Raw genomic sequence first — 17,795 nt, forward strand, 5'->3', positions numbered from 1 at the left:
GCACTTCTCCACCCCTCTGGGCTGCCCCCCCCCAGCCTGTGGAAACTTCATTCCATTCTTCACTCCCATGAGCTGAAACTTTTTAGATTCTACCCTTGAGTGGTGTAAAGGGTTCTTCCAGCACCTGGCTCGCTTATTTAACAGAGTCTCCCCAAGCTTATCCATATTATAACAAATGACAGGATTTTATGTTGTGGATGCATGATATTCCATTCTGTCTATGAGCACATTGCCTTTGTCTGTTTACTGCCCCTGAGGCTGCCTCCATGTCTGGGTGGTGTTAAGCCATGCTGCAGAAGGCGTGGGAGTCTCCTGGTAGACTCTTCTCATTCCTTTTGATGTATATTTAGTCATGGAATTTCTAGATCATGAAGTAGTTCTACTTTTTTAATGTTTGAGGGACATTCACAGCGTTTTCCATAATGGATAAGTTCCTTTATTCTCATTTACTCATCTTATGAGTCCAGGCATTACAATAATGTCCTAAATCAAATGTACAAGCAACTCAGAAACTTCATCTAATCAACAGTGAGAAACTGTCCTTCAGTGATGGCAAGGCCATAGATCACAGAAATGGAAAAATCCGAGAGTCCCTGTCCAAACATCCAGCCAGATGGAAGGGGCAGGGAGCTGGCGCTGAGGCTCCCATTGTCCTGGGTTGTCTCGTTTGATGCCTTCAGGAAGATTTCCCAGCCTGCAATGACATCTTCTCTTTAAAGGGACTTGACCCTGGGGCTCTGGTGGTTAAATGATGCATCCAGAGTCACAGGGGCAGGATAGGCTGGAAGAGAAACCACACCTGAGGTGTTGCACCTACGGGAGCCTTTTCTACACCCTGAGTGTTTTCATTCCTCTATTATAGGACACACTTTGTGCCCGTCACTCAATTTTGAACGAAAACGTCTGTTCTGGTGTGGTACAAGATGGCACTTCAAAATCACTGTCCTTGTTACTAACACGGCTGTTTCCATAAACCCTGTTCCCTAATCGTTGTTCCACTTTCTAGAACAGAAGAGCAACTTAGCTGCTTTTTAAGGACCATCCCTGCAAGCGTTTAACAACAGCCATTGTGTTCCTGCTGAGAGTCTCCTTCTTTTCCCCAAGCCCCTCGCCCTTACTTCTTCATAGTCGCTTATGTGACTTGAGAGCTCTTGTGTTTGCAATTTACCTACTTTTGTATTCTCGAGGATACGAACATTCTTCTTTAGTGTCCAGAACCACACAGGTCATGCATCCATATCGGTTGTATGTGAGGACTCAGCTGATGATTGATGTAAAGAGGCCTCCAGAGCCAGGTTTCATCCTCATCTGTACTAATTAACCAGCTGAATATACTGGTGACCAGCTGAATACACTGGTAAGCAGCTGAATACACTGATAACCAGCTGAGTATACTGGTAACCAGCTGAGTATACCGGGACTATAACTGACCCTTCTCTGAGTCGCCTCGTTTATTGGTGAAAAGATCATAATCCTGCCTATGTCAAAGGCCAGAGTCCTGGTCAGTTGAGCAAACGTCTGCTAAGCTTCAGTAATTCAGACTGCATTGTAAGTCCTCAATGGATGGCTATCTTCTCTTCCTTTGTCTTGATGAACTGTCTTTGTTTATCAGTTGGATATGTTAATGTTTCAGAATCCTGACAAAACTACAAGCCATGCTAAAGTCTGTTAAACCCTGCAAGTCTTTGGCCTCAAGTTGAAATCAGGATAGAATTCTCTTACACTCTAAATAGTGTTTGATTTCAAAATGTAACTGTAAGATACTTCTATCTTTCTGTTTTTAATTTTATTTCACGGCGAAGTGCTATTTTGAATGTGCACTCTATTAGCCTTGCTTGTCCTCGCCTTGTGTCCAAAATTATGCTTGCTTCTTGTGACTAAGACCAAACAGAAAATGGGACAAGCTTCAGGCTCTCGGACCTGTACAGTGGGCGTCTATGCATTTCATTGTTCAGCTAAGCAGCGGGACCAACCCTGAGCTATCTCAAACATAGCATACTTCTTAGCCAAAAGACCCCACACGCAACTGTCAAATTTGCTTGTTCCCTTTTGCCTGGTCAGGATTTATTTTTCGTGTCATCTTTTCAAGCTTGTAAACAATTTAACTTCCTTTGAACTCTTACTTACTTCTCAAGCAAGTATTTTCCATCGTCCACTTGTTCTAAAGGATTCTGTACTCTTTTCAGTTCTTCCTGTTAAAAAGAAAAAGAAATCAATAACTGCTAACTTGTAATTTTGGTAATATTATCTAGAGCAGCCGTTAGCAGCGTTGAGACAAGCCAGCACTAAGTCTAAAGGGGAAGCAGCCATTGTTAAGTCCTTAAACACTCATTACCAAGTAATCCCTGCTTCAACTCGAATACAGTGTTATTGCATAAATGGACTCATTGTTTTCATCAGGAAGGAGAATGTTTCCTGTTATTTTTCCAGGGTGGGTATGCTTTTATGAATCTACATATATACACTCGCCCCAAATTAATGAGTCCACAGTAGTTTGCTGTTTGCTGAATTCGGCTCTCATGGATGTGTGCTGTGTTTGGCCATATGACAAACCTTCTCTCTTTTCTCTTGGTAACCTTTTCTGTGTAGTCCATATGAGCACTAGTATACACACACACACACACACACACACACACACACACACCTCTACATTTGAATAGCTGCAGTCACTGTGATCTCATTAACTACAGGGATCGTACAGAAGTTGACATGGGTTCTTGACGGCACTGCCAGCGGGTCTTAAAGTCATGGAAGAGGAAATATAAAGCAGGCCTATGGTTTTCTGTTCCTGAGAAGACCATTCCCTGAGGCAGCCATGCTATGCAACCTGTTTCCTGAAAGCGCTGAAGTGACCAGTCCCCAAAGCAAGGCACAATCGGAACTGAAATGATCCCTCCCTGTTGGAGGGGTATTGGTCTAGGATTTTGAAGGACTCCAGTATCCCAGGTGCCCAAGCCTCTTATGCGACGTGGCATAATGTTTGCCTATCTTTGTATATACCCTACACATCTCTTGGCACACACTTGAAATCATACCAGCACTGCAGGTTCTGCAATTCCAGAACTTGGCCCTCCCCCACCTCTCTCCAGTCCCTCTAACCTTTCCACTGGGCAGTTTGCGACTTCAGTCCAGAAGCCTCTTCCTTGAATTCCTTTGAACACTCCCTAAATTGTCTTGTTTTAGCTGAACCACGCCTTGCGGTTCTGGGAACAGCTAAGTTCTCTGAGAGCAAAATCAACTGTTTAGAAAAGAGTTTCAGCATTTAGGGGAGATTTTACCAATGACAACCTTGGCTGAGTCTGTCAGGATGGCTTCTCCCCGAAGTCTCCTGAAGAGGGAACCATTTTTTCTCCTTACTCCTGATTATGCCTTCAAGCCTCTCTCAAGTCCTCCATACCTCAGTCCCTCCGCAACATGCCAGCTACCCACCCTGGGTTTTGTTGGCCCTGTCTGTCATTTTTACTGCTATTGACCCAACTTCTTATGGAATTTCATGCAGTTTAGATAAAAAAAAATAGATTGATGATTGACAGGTAGGTGGGTGACAAACCTATATAGAACATCCTTCTCAAATTTGTATTTAGCATTTTGGTTTTACAGTAAAATTCCTCCTTCAGTTTTATAAACTTATCCTTTACACGTGTCTTCTTCTCTCTAATCCTTCCCTCTTACTCTGTTGTCCCGCCACGCCTTCAATGCCAGAATCAGCAAATGCAAGTTGTATGCGTGGTAGTTCTGAGACCTGCTTTTACAGAGAATCAATATGAGGTGGCGGTGGGGGCGGAGGGCGAGGGCCGGGGGCCAGGGGTGGGTTAGTCCTTAATTATCTTCGAAACCCAGAGGTGAATTTGTAGGTGTTACACGTTTCTTTTTACCCCTCACACTATGATTAAGAAAGAGCGCCAGCGCTTGGCAGCCTCGTCCTTTCTTGTCCGTGGTGTGCTGTGGTGTGCACTGTTGATCTCCTATCCGGGGGCACTCAGAGAAGAGAGCAGGAAGGAAAGGCTTTGCCACTCTGGGCCACTCACTTTCCTCCATCTTCTCAGTTCTGGGAGTCTTCTGGGTGGGACAGGCTGTGACAGGGTGCTTCCTTCAATCTGACTCTCAGTGTTCTCGGAAATTATATTAAACATACGGCCAATGACTAACCCAGGCTTTCCGAGCAGCTGCTCAGCTGACTATTTGGAGGGTTGATTTTGTCATCTGGTTATTTAAGCTAACGATCCAAAGCACCCCACTTCAGTCGGCCTGGAACTCGCAAAGCCGGTCCTCATTTTCTCAGAAACGAATTGGGAAGTTGGCTTGCTCAACAATCCCATGGGGAGTTTCGTCTTTGAGGAAGTTCTGTGTTCTCACTACACACATCAACAGAGAGACTCTGCCATCATGACTTTCTCCCATTTGTCTTACCTGCGTCTGGTTTTGTATTTGGTAACGTTTTTTTTGATGTCGTTGTTATTTTTTTCCCCAGAAACCATCAGTAGCTCCTTGATGCTGTTGGATGGATTCCATCCCATAGCTGAGGTCTTCATACGGTAGAAGCCAGCCTGCCTCTCTCTGTTTTACCTCCTCTCTTCCTGTAGTCCTGTAAGCCTGCTCAGGGGAAAGGCCACACGGTTCCAGAAGCCACATGTTCTCCTCCAAGACATTCAGTGACTGAGTCTTCTCCCCTTTCTATTAGTTCAATCCCATCTTCCTTCAGGAAGACTCTAACGCCATGCCTCTCCGCGGAGATCTTCCCAATCCTCTAGAAGGGTTCTTGTCTCCAGCCCCAGTTCCCCAGCAACATGCCGCCATTCCAGTTTTTATTTTACTTTGCCTGCCTCACGCATGATATTCCTGGGGGTCAGGGCTGCTGTCTCAGTCACCCGGCATCCCTACCCCCAGAACGAAGCCTTTATGGCTTAATAAACACACGTTGAGTGAATGAACCGAATCTCTTGTGGCAATGATGCAGACACTTTACGGCCCGAGGCTCGCAGCCTCCGCTCTCTCACGTGGTTCCTTTACTGCCTTCCACTCTCCTCTGTGGCCTGGGGAGCTTATGACTTGGGTTTCTCTCAGCTATGTCCCTGTGTTCACGGTTCTTGGGAGGCGGTCACCAAGACAAATCACAAGAAGAAGTCAGCAGATTTATGCTCTTGCTGGAACACAGCTTGACCAGAGGTGAAGGCCGCAGCTCCCAGTGGCCTCTCTCATCCCATTCCCAGCCCTAGTCTCATTACTTCTCCCTCTCCTTCCTCCTCCGGCATCTTTCCTTCCCTCCAGCCCTTCCCTTACTTGCTCTCCCTTCCTTTTCTTCCCCTCCTCCTCTTCTGTTTCCTTCTTTCACACAATCCCTGGACAGCTCCAGATTCTTCCCCAAGCCTAGAGTATTAACCTAGACCCTGCCCTCACCACCTTGTACTTTTGAAGTCACCCTCTGAAGTCAGTTATCTGCTTTAGTCCCAGGCCCCAACTAAAACGCCGAGAATTCTACGTTGCTTTTGTTTGTCCTACATGGCGATCCCAACAAGCACAATGAACAAAATTAATCAGTTATATTAAATAACAGAGTAGCACATCTACACAAAGATGGTCTCTTGTAGGAGAAGCTATCCCAACCCAAAGCTCCAAACTCACTTCACGTTTCAGGTTCACCCTCCCCCCCACCCCCCCAAAAAAGTAATAGGGCAATTCCTACCCTACTCTATTTGGCTCCAAAAAATAGTAAACTCAATGCCTCTGCAAAATACAGGTTGAATTATTCAGTGCAACCCACATACACAGCCCTGCAAATTCTTCCAAATGAAATCTGTTATGAGAGGTAAGGGAGCGTAAGCTACACTGTTATGGTAAGTAATTGACCAGCTACTCACCATGCTACCCACTGTCAAGAGAGTTTTTCTGAAGTAACTTGTGAGTGAAATACTGAAATGAATGGCCGATAGGGTATTTGATTTCCTGCATCTGGCCTCCCCCTCCCACCCTAATCTTGCCAAATGTCCTGTCAAGCACAGTGGGACAGAGGCAGGAGACCCTGGCAAATTCATCTCTGTGGCTCTTTGCTCAGCTACTGGACCTGCTCAATAATCAAACAGTCTTATCTATTTGTTTTCTTTATCTTTATACCATCTATGTTCTAAATAAGTAGGCTATGTTGTTTGGACGGGTTTAAAATCAAAAATCTTTTCAATATTGCTTTTCCTCTAATGTGCACTTATGTCTAAACACAACCTCTTAACTCTTCTAAGTTACACTATTCCCAGCATGCCCCAGAGCATCTAGGGAAAGCTAAAATGTGAGCACAGTCTACAGTTTAGTTCATTCTGTGGCGATGGGTGACAAAGCCAGTGACACTCACATAAATCAGCTTTTTCTGTGTGTGTGTTGGGAATAATTTCATATTAACCTAAGGGTAACTATTTAACAAAAGTTAAAAGCCAAATGTGCTTTTGATGCTTTTGACTACTTAATCATTCAATTAAATATTAATAGGTTTCTTCACCAATCCCCCCGCCAGATTCCTTTTTTAAATGGGAGTATAATAAGAACACTAAAAAGGGGGCCACTAATGTTTGCATAATTTCAAAAAGTAGAAGACATAAAATCTATACTAATTTTGGCTCTGCATCATTAAACATGAAATATTGATTATTGCACTTTGGAATAGGGTTTATGAAGCTAGCTAGGCTGCTGTGTCCACATAAAGTAAGTCTGATGCCTTGCCCTCGAACCCCAGTGGCTGTAAATGATGCCCCTTGGTGGCAGCTGGGAGGCAGGCGTTCTGATCCACAGCCTTAAGAGATGCATTCCCCAGATTAGACCAGGGCTGACCCAGCTGTGCAGCGCAACGTCAGAAAATTAAATTGGAGGGAGTCCAACCCCTGTTGAAATAACTGTGTGAATTACAACGCGTCCATGGGCCTTGTTATAATGTAAATGTGCTTACAATTTACCACCATTACCCCCATCCCTGCTGTGAATATGGGCATTAATAGTCGCCCCATACATTTAAAGGCAAAAAGCCATCAAAAATAGAAGTGCAAGACTTATGCTTTGGAAAGACTCCCTTTGGAAGAAGGGAGAGGAGTTTTCTTTTTCTTCTTTTGCTGTTTTCCTTTTAACATTTTTCTGTAAAAAGAGCACGCAGTTTGTTTATGTATTATGCATTCGGGATCTTTATGGCTGGCAGACCTTTAAATCTCACCCCGGGAAGTTACCTAGCAGCTGAACATGAATTTCTGTGGGAGGAAAAAAATGGCTAATGCGACATCAACAGCACATTTAAGGGGCGCATTCGGGTAAGTTATGGGCACATCGGTGAGTGGTAGACTTTAAAAGACACTCTCCTGTTTCCAGCACTCAGAGGACAGCTTGACAATCTTTCTGCTTGCAAGGCGACTGTGACTTTATGCCAATGGCTATCAATCAGGTGAGGGACTGAGTGAGTGTGGGCCTCCCTGTGCCTGTTCACAGCAGGGTTTCTATCCATAGTAAACTTAGGGACTCACTGGAGACACAACAGGAAGTATAGCATCGCTCACTCTCTCTTCCTGTCTGGCCAGTCAGGGAGACGACGCCATGAGTCACCGAAGGAGACAGACACCCCAGAACCTTACTTACGGTAAACCACGAGCCTTGTGGTAAAACATAAAATAATAGAAATGGGTTAATTTAAGATGTAAGACCTAGTTAATAAGAAGCCTAAGCTAATAGACCAAGCAGTGTTTTAATTAATATAGTTTCTGTGAGATTATTTTGGGTCTGGGCAGTCAGGAAATGAATAAGCAGCCTCCATCTACAGAACTGGCACCAACGTGCACAACTACATCCACATAAAACCCGAGAGGACTTGGGAAGTAATTCTAGACACAAAAGAATAGGGTTAAGCACAGCTTCTTTGTAGCTACATATTTTCAGATAGGCTCTGTCTGCTGGTGGTGGGTATGTCGTGGTTCCTTTAAGAGAAGGCTTATTGACTCGGCATAAGAAATGGTACAAGAATTCTGGGTCTTTCAGGAAGCAGAGCACTTGAATGGGGTTTGTGGGCAGCATGTTATAAGTTACTTGGTGACAGCATGGGCCAACTGCTTCCCAGAGGTGAGGTGGTGAGCAAGGCTCCCTCCCCATGGTCCGAGAGCTGGCAGTGAACAACCTCTGCCATGTTAAAAGGCCGAGAGAGGTGGAACCAGTATCCATGGCCATGGGGGACCACACTGCTTATCATTTTAAAATGCTCTTTGTCAGAAAAGGATTTCAGATACACAATAGGACAGATTCAGACATAAAAGACCTCTAAACAAGACACAGTGTGTTTAAAAAATGTACATAGGCTTGGGAGAAAGAGGAAAAAGAGTAAAGAAACAGTACATGTAATAGAGTACAGACAATCATAGATTAAAGGAGTAAAGACAATAAAATAAATAATAAATTTGTAGAAAAAGTAATAGAATAAGAAAATAAGCCATGTAAAGATGAAATACACAAAGAGAGTCTGGATTATGTATATTATTGTGGTTTTTTTTAAATTTTTGACTGTGAGTGAGATAAGTACAGAGAGACATTTCACTGTGCAGGCTGCTAAGTTAAACAAACATATTCTTTAAAAGTGTCTTGACTCTAAAATTTGGGTCTAAGGATATATTGCTTTGGAAAAGAGGTTCTGCTTTTGTTTCCACAGAGAATGAGAACCTATAAATTCCTTCCAGGCTAATATAGTTTGATGGACCAAAACACCCCTCCCATGAAAGGTGACTGTGATCCCCAAATATACTTCACCCAACAAAATGCAGAAAGTAGTCTGGATAGAATTATGCCCAAATTTCCAAATATTGTTTATCAATATTTGTTTACATTTAAAGGGGGATATGATATAGAGATAAATACTTTGAATTGGTATGGATCTTAGTTTGTTGATACAAATTTAAGGTCAATTTTGTTGTATGTATTTTTCTGCTTTTGATTAATGTATTATGTTTGTGTAGCACATTTAAAAATGTAATATATAATTAAGAAATTACCTATAATAGTCAAGCTTCCAGTGAAGTTTCTTAGGTTTTCTAGGTGTACAGCGATATATTTCAGATGGATATGTATTCTTCAAATCTTTCAAAGATATATAGAATATGTCGTTTAAAGTATTTTAAGAACTTAGACTTTTCTTGATAGGGAGACATGTCTGCTTTGGCAGCACCTCTTACTTCAAAGAGGTTGATGGGCATTGAAGAAACTCATTATGAAATTTGCCTTCAATGTGACAAGGCTAGGCATTTGGGCAAGAAACTGCTCTTACCTGGACTGCTTGATAGTATACTGCATAACCTGGACATGTAGGACCCAAAGAAAAGTGACTGACTGCTGAACTTGCCTAAAGGTGAGACGATCTTTCAGGGTTCCTGCTTCATGAAAGAGTCTGCCAGATATTGTGCAGGACACAGAAGAAAGTGACTGACAAACTCCCAACAAAGGTGGAACTATCTTTGTAATTTTCTGCTTCATGGAAAAGTTTCCAGATATTATGAGTCTACAGACTGAAGATAGATGCCCCAACTCTACAGAAGAACTTTGGGTGACTGTCTAGGCAGCAAGATATCTCTATTAATTATTGAGTTTTGAAAGTTGCTTACAATTTGCTTCCTGTTAATGTAGGTAATATTATATTCTTCTGAGGTCTTTGAAGAGTTGAGTAGGAAAAGATAGAGTTTTTATTAGTTATGATAAAGGATAAATTAGATATAAAACTTTAGACTCACAAAGGTAGGATAGATAATAGAATATTTTCCTTAATTTGCTAAATGTAAATGGACTAAATATTGTAACTATAATTCTTGCTTGATAATTGTTTATTTTGTATATGTAATTATACTATGTTAAAGTTAAAACGTTCCTTTTTATCTGGACAGAAAAAGGGGAAATGGTGTGGGAAGTCCTTCTGTGTATATATATATATATATATACATATATATATATATATTATTTTTATTGGTAAATGAATAAAGCTCCTTTGGCCTATGGCAGGACAGAATAGAGTAAGGAGGGAATTCCAAGCAGATAGAGGAGGAAAGAAGGCAGAGTCAGGTAGACGCCATGTAGCCACCAAAGGAGTAAAATGACCCAGAATCTTACCAATAAACCATGAGCCTTGTGGTAAAATATAAAATAATAGAAAAGGGTTAATTTAAGATGTAAGAGTTAGTTAATAAGAAGCCTAAGATAATAGGCCAAGCAGTGTTTGAATTAGTATAGTTTCTGCGTGATTATTTCAGGTCTGAGAGGCTGAGAAACAAACGAGCAGCCTCTATCTACACTGGTCAGTCATATTACATGCACAGGATGCCCTAGATTTTGACTGCCAAATGTGAGTGTCAAACAGCCCAACTCATTTGAACAAATGCCAAGGGACCATGTTATATAAAATTCATTTTAAACTTCTGAGTCATTGTCCTAGGTCCCTGGGTGTGAGATGACTTCAGTCCTTAGGAGTATCTTGGAGCATATGGTGTTTTTAGACAGGCACACTGATAATGATATCATCCGGGCCAGCCCTTCATCCACATTCGAATAAGCTCCTGGGGTGAGTCAGCCCCATGGCATTTTGAAAACGATGCTTCAGAATGAAAAGCCCTCTCTGTTCTTTTGTGAGCTGGCGCGTGCTCTCGCAAGTGAGCTTTGGCTAACTTCAGGTCACTGATATTCTATTGCTATCCCTGTAAAATGAAAACGTTACCTGTAAAGAATCTTACACACGCTAATAAATCCAGAATGTAAAACTGTTAAACATTATTAGTCATGATTTTAAAGTTGCCCCATGGCCCCCAGGGTAGAAGGAGAGAACGGGTTCCCACTAGTTGTCCCTCAATCTCAACACCCATACCTCGGTACTCACACAGGCTTCTCTGTGTGTGCACACACTTGAACACACACACAATGTTTTCAAACGGTGTATTCAGTCTAACAGCAGGATAGCCATAAAAAGGAAATCAGCTGAACCTGAACTACTAGGTCTAAGTATTTTGCACTTTCTGTATTTTTACATTCTGGAGGGAAAAATCCCAGAGACCACACTTCAGACTGAGAACTCAAATAGTTCAAAAAGCACACAGTCTCACACAGAAATACCTCTCAGAACGCAGACGGAATAGCAAATGTGGATAAGCGAGTCCGTGTTCCAACTCCACTTCCCATGAGCTGCGGGACCGCAGCAAAGCCCTGGCAATCAGAGCAGTATGCGGCCCCCCTCTGGCTTACACCTGATTCAGGGGTGCTTCTTTTTGTGCAGCTCACCTTTATCAGGAGATAGCTTTCGTAGTGCAGCTGGAAAGTGAGTTTGTGCTCCTTACGTGCTCACTGAGTAATAGTGTGGAAACCACCACACCCTCCCTCCTACCCACTCTTCTTCCCTTCCTTCTACCCCCACCATCACTCTGGACCTCATTATTCACATATATTATCCACAGAACTCTCATAGAAGGGCCACATTGCCTTTATTTCCAGTAATTTAATCTCTGATCTTAAAACTCACTGTTGGCCTACATCAAAATAATCTTCAGGACTAACCCGCCCTCCCCCGGGCTCCCCAATGTACAGTTTTGTTCCTTTATCACCAGAAATCCTTCAAATTTCCTTTCAAACTGTGATTTATATACATGAGCATTACCTTCTGCAGCTAATTTCATTTCGTTTCTTCGAACTACCGTTATTATACAACTAACTGATGAATTTTATTACTTGCACCAAGTAACTTTAAAAATCATGTGTGCCGGCACTGGCTGGAAGTTCAGTCAGTGTGTGTTTATCACACACACGCGAGGACCTGAGGCCAGTCTATAGTAGCCACATAGAAAGCTCAGTACGGTGCACATGCCTGAAGTGTCAGTACTGGGGAGGTGACATTGAGAGATCACTAGAGTTTGTAGGCTGGTCAGCCTATACTAATCAGGAAGCCCCAGATCTCCCAGAGAATCCCTGTCTCTAACAATAAGTTGAGCAACTCCTGAGAAATGACAGCCAAAGATGACCTTTGATCACCAAAACATCGATACATGCAAGCACAATGCATGGGTGTGAGCATACCCACATACAGCTGCACACAACTGAGCGAGCATTCACCCATTCCCATATACATTCCAAATCACGTCTGCAAAAGATGCAATTAGAGGCAATCTGAGCAGCCCGATTCCACAACCCCAACCCTACCTTACCACTCCAGTCCCATGAATGAGGTGATCAGTGACATTACTTCACGAATGGTGCTCATAAAGAAGACCTTGCAATAATTTGCAATATCCTCAGATTGACGGTCTGGCACATTCACGTTACCTCCCTGCTTGCTGTCTGATCTTAGGTAACTGGATTCTTCCCCTCTAGGTCTCAGCTTCCTCATTCATTGGAGGATGATATCAGTGGCTACCATGCATTTTATGAATGGTTGATTACAATGACAAATTTAAAAGTGCTCTGCGTATTCTTTGGTGCTGACCGTCCATAGGGAGAGTCCTTAAATTTCACAGTGGAGATAGCAGGCATGCTTCATTCATCATTCCTACGGTGCACTGTAAGGCTCTTCTGTTTGTGTGATCCCTCTGAACCTAAGTGGCATCTTCTATTGAATGCCATTATTGATTGATATTATTTGTATTTAATTCCAGGCGTTGCTAAGGTTGATGCTCTAAAGTCATGCAAACCATTGTCTTGCACTACCTAGAGAGATAAGTTTACTGTTTCCATTCTGTACTATTATTATCTCTCACATACTTGGTTAAAACATTGGCATGCACACAGATACCTTCTCCTGGCTCGCTTAAATTCAGATCTTTCTCTTTATTTCCTAGCTATTCAATGTTATTCATTTCCCACTGCCCTTATTTGAGAAGTCAGTGCTGGCCAGCATGAACAACTTTTTATACAAACATTATTAGGACAGTTGCCTGCCTTGGGCCTTTCTTCCCCTCCATCACTAGATCCTGAGCCCTTAAGCCTCACAGGGAACTCAGAGCAAAGGCTTTGTGCCCACTAAGACTGCCCCTTCATCCCCTTGCCCTGACCTTGCTGCCCTCACCACATACAAACCTCTTAGGGCTTTAGAATCTTAGGGTAAGACCATACTCTCAGAATCTTGGAATGAATCAGTCTCAGTCCCCGGGTGATTTAATAAAACTTGTTAGCCAGGCATGGTGGCACACACCTTTAACCCCGCCACTCAGTAGGTAGACAGGAAACAAAGAGTTGGAGGTCATCCTGGTCTACACATTGAGTTTTGGGCCAGCTGGGGCTACACAGTGAGAGTTCACTAAAATAATATTCTTGTTAAACAAGGATAAAGTGAATCCTTAAATAGACAAGCAAGAGTAGCACATACTACAGTGTGTAGTAGTATACATAAATCCTCATCAAATAGCTCCTTTTTGTCCCCATAATTCTCCCTGCTTTCCTGGAAGACAGTTTCAGAATGTGGATGTTAGGGTCCAAAAGACACATAAACCTAGCTACTGTCCCAGCCCCACCCATGCTGCCTTGAAAGCTCCATCCAAGTTTATCTCCAGAAAACAATTATGAAAATTAAGAAAGACAGTGGAAAGGAAGGGACGCAAGAAGTCAAGGAGCTTTCCTTCAGCCATTTGGTCATCAACCCAGTCATTATTTAGCAAACGCAGCCACGCGTCAGGCACTGCTCCTTGTGTACAGCCGCAGTGGAGGAGGCAGAGGACACAGCCCTGCCGTCCTCCTGCCAGGGTGAAGTGTCTACCATCAGTGGAGAAGGAAAGATGGCTTGGAGGAACTGTTGAAAATGCTCATTTTCAAAAACTGGTGTATACATATGGAGGCTAGGAGCAGAGTGCAGATCAATGACCTAAGCACGGAGCTTGAAAGACATTATTCTGGAGAGGGCTACGGAAGGTGGGCTCAGGAGCTCCTGGGGGCTGCTGCACCTCACTGACTAAGTTGAAGGGTGTCCCAGCATGCAAAAAGTGGAAAGGGCAATGGAAAAGCCCACAGAGTGCAAACATTGACTGCTATGGGTGGGAATTAGGGATGATGAGTACATGCTTTGACTAAGAAAAGTCAAGCACACAAGAGAACAAAAGACATTGTATCGGAGGGGGCCTTATTATGAGCCATGACACCGTTGCCAATAAGAATGCCTACTTTATCTTTGCGTTTTTTAACTGATTAGCAACCACTGAGTCCCACATTGTGGCTTTTAATACCTGGAGGTCAGAGCTTGTGGGAAAACAGCCCTTTGGAGTCATACACTCTCAAGTGAGTGGTTATTTTCTTGGATAGACAAATCCACACAAGGAGAGAGTGGTAGGAGAACCACAGAAACAGAATATCATCACTGAAAATCAACAAGAAATTTCCAGCAATCCAGTATTATTCTGTTCACATGGGAGACATTAGTGCTCATTACACTTCAAAGTCCCAGCTATTCCCCAAGCTGCGTCACAACAAGTAGGTGAAACCCTTTGATACAAAGAAGTGTTTTATCCTAAAGCCAAGCCAAACCAGAACTGATGGTTTCTTCTTCAGACTGTGGTAGCCGTCTGGAATATGTGGAAAGAAGACGTCAAGCCTCAGTTGCGCCCTGCCATTACAGCTACTTTTCGGGTGTTTAGATATTAATCTCTATGTGGTCATGAGATTGACACAACTAGCTAAAACAATTAAAAAAAAAGACAAGTAGAGATATATTCAGGGAAAAGTGAGTCATCTAAAGATGGAGGACAAAGAAGGAAAGAGAACAGCAGGAGAAAAGCATGCAACGGTGTCCCCACTGTCCAGCACTGCCCAAGCCCCTAAGTGTGACCCGAGTTCCAGGGCAGAGCCCCAGGAAGCTCTCATCTTCAGCTTGGTTAGTATTCTTCTTTCTCTTCCTCATCTACTCCTCACCAGGCTTCCTTCTTCTGCATTTGGCATGAAGTTGTACAGTTGGTATCAGTGACGTCCTCATGGTTAGCATGCTAAGTTCTCCACTGACTGAAGCCTCCCTGTGGCTTTGTAGGAACATCACAGTCTCTCTGCGGTGGGAAACCCCTGGAAGGCTGCTTTCCTTCTTTTCCATGAAGTCACTACAGCACATATTCACTTCAACTGTCTACTTTGCTCTTTGGAAATCTTTCAGAATCCTCTCTGTGGGATGTACTAGCCAGAATGAGCAAGAAGACCCTGACACATAGGGTCGTTGCCAGGTAGCCAGCGTCTGTTGAGGTGCATTCTGGGCCTGCCTATCAACAACTATGAAGAAGAGAAATAGTCCCTGAATCCATAATGACACTTTTAGAGGCTATTATATTACCCAGCATTAACCCAGTTGTAAATTGAGCAGAGTCAAATACGTTCTGGAACATTCCCTTAAGGGAAAGAATCTGATATTTTGCCCTACCATGCCACGTACAGAATAATAAAGATGCTTATTCTGGGCAAGAAGGTTTTGAAGATATCAATAGAGAAGTTATAAGCTTTAATAAGCCTTGAAATTCAGTAGCTACAATTTTATGGTGGCTAAATAATTTATAGTAATTGACAATTCATTAGATTGTAATTCACCACCGCCAAACCTATGGATTTCCCAATACCTTTTGAAACACACATTTTCGAGGTGAAACGTGGCAATTGCTATGTTCGTTGTTCCCACAACTGTCTGATTTTATTAGTTTAGAATGTATGCTATTACTTAAACCTGGATCATTTGAAGGTTTTCCCATCATACAGAGACATAAACCTAGGAGCAATACTCTGTGTCATCCAGCCTCCCGATTCCATTAGCTGAAAGCAATCCACTCCGTGTGCTCCAGCGGCACCCTGTTCACCCTGCTCCACAAACTTAAGCACAGGCAGAGTAGATGTGTCTGCCATTGCACATGCCACGTACGCAACACGTGGGCAGCCTGGTGGATCATCAAGTAAATTATTGTAATTGTTCTCCAAGGCAAGGAAAGAAACCCTGCCTCACGTGTCCCACCCTGATTACAGTTCCCTTGTCTCTTCTTGCTATGTCTTCCTTAGAGAGCTCGGGATGACTTTGAACTTCTGATTATCTTGCCTCCGCTCCCTCAGTGCTGGTATCACAGGTATGTGCCATTATGCCTAGTGCGATGTAGCGCTGGGGATCCAACCCAGCTATTAGTGCAAACGAGGCAAGCACTCAGCAACTCAGCTACATTGCCACTACATAAAGCTCTTCATATGGAAATAATTACAGATTCATAGAAAGTTATGAAAAGAGTTCAGTGGGAACGTGCACTTTGTTGTTGGTAAAAGTGTTTGTTTGTTTGTTTGTTTGTAAGGCAGAGTGTTGCTGTGTAGATCGGGTTCATCTCAAATCTGCAACAATTTCCCTCTCTCTGCCTCCCAAGTTCTGGGCTAACAGGCCAGTGCCACTGCACCTGGGAAGCATCTTTTATTTTAATAACTGGCCTTAATCCTGCCTCTTGATATAAAGGCTTCTATGACCTTTGACATCTCCAAGTTATAACAATGCGTTTCATATGTAAATGAGATGATTGGTAATTGGGTCCCTAGATGGTTTCAGGATGAGGCTGGTTGTTTATTAATAATAAGCACTAATCCAATAATCACTGATAAAGGGTTTAGTCAATCGTGCGTATGTAATGGAACCTACATAAAAATTCTAACCAATGGGGGTGGGGTACAAGGACCTGGCAAAGATGTGGAGATCCCGGAAGACATCTCATCTGGAGAGGGCCTCCTCACCAGAAAGTTCTTCACAATATCCTTTTAGAGCCTCAAACACTGCTTCTCATCTGAAATCTCCTGACTCTTGACAATTAGTCATCTATTTTCCATCTTCATTACTTCTTTTTAGGATATCAAAAGTGAATTAATACAGCATCAACCTTTGAGAATACCTTTTCTCACATAGCGCCATTTCCTTTTGTTATTTTTGGTTGTTCGAGACAGGGTTTCTCTGTAGCTTTGGAGACCGTACAGGAACTTGCTCTGTAGACCAGGCTGGCCTCGAACTCACAGAGATCCACCTGGACCTACACATTTACTGACACCAACCCAGAATCAACCATTGTCTCCCAAGAAGCACTGGCTCCTTCCAGAGGGAAAGGAACTTATGCTCAGTGGATATTGCCTTTGTAACTCCAATGTTCTTTTCTTTTGCTTGTCCTTGGGGAGGGACTTCCTTGGCTCTTTTCTTGTATTTTCAATATTTGGTCTATTGCCTAAGACTCTTTTTTTCTCCAATCCCTTGTTGTTGTTGTTGTTATTATTATTATTATTATTCAGCAATTCCTTATTTTTTACTTTCCTTTTCTCTTATGGAATTACCTGTGTGCTTATTCTGTCTTGTGTTTCTGTTAGTTTAATATTCAGTTCTACTATTTTAATTTTTTTTTTGGTTCTGTCACCTCCTTGGCAGAGATAAGGACTCTTAGAAAACCCTTCCAATACAGAAACAAGTAAATGAAATTGAAACAATTTTTAAAAGCTGCTTCAAAAAAACATTCCTTTTTTTGGTCTGCTTCAGGGACTGAGACTTCGGGTGTCTGTGGCTTAGAACACTCAGGACTGTGGGAACAACACAAAAGCCGACAGGTGGGCCCCATCTGCATCTCCATGGAGCCTTTGCAGTGGCAGCAGGACCTTAGTGCCCTTCAAAGCACCGGTGTTTGTCTCTACTTAGAGGAAATTGTTATAATTTATAATGACTTTGCTCTCTGTGGGAAACACTCCAGAGCAATCACCTGCAGGGCCATTCCCTTCAGAATTCTATGGCCAGGGCAGGCCCTTTTAAGAACAGGTTTTCAGAAAAGAATTACTTAACCCTTGAAAGTCTGTAACCC

At 42.8% G+C, this 17,795-nt stretch overlaps 1 protein-coding gene across 1 annotated transcript in view; it reads right to left on the bottom strand.

The window, feature by feature from the left end:
- Positions 1–17,795, bottom strand: part of Schip1 (schwannomin interacting protein 1) — a 726,814-nt gene that overhangs the window by 577,535 nt on the left and 131,484 nt on the right. The window contains exon 2 of the mRNA XM_048424584.3: positions 2,128–2,192. Within this exon, the coding sequence (XP_048280541.2) occupies positions 2,128–2,192 (65 nt within the window). The remainder of the gene's footprint in view (positions 1–2,127; positions 2,193–17,795) is intronic.

Source organism: Myodes glareolus, chromosome 20, assembly GCF_982192425.1.
Source record: "Myodes glareolus chromosome 20, mMyoGla1.1, whole genome shotgun sequence".
Taxonomy (NCBI): Eukaryota; Metazoa; Chordata; class Mammalia; order Rodentia; family Cricetidae; genus Myodes; species Myodes glareolus.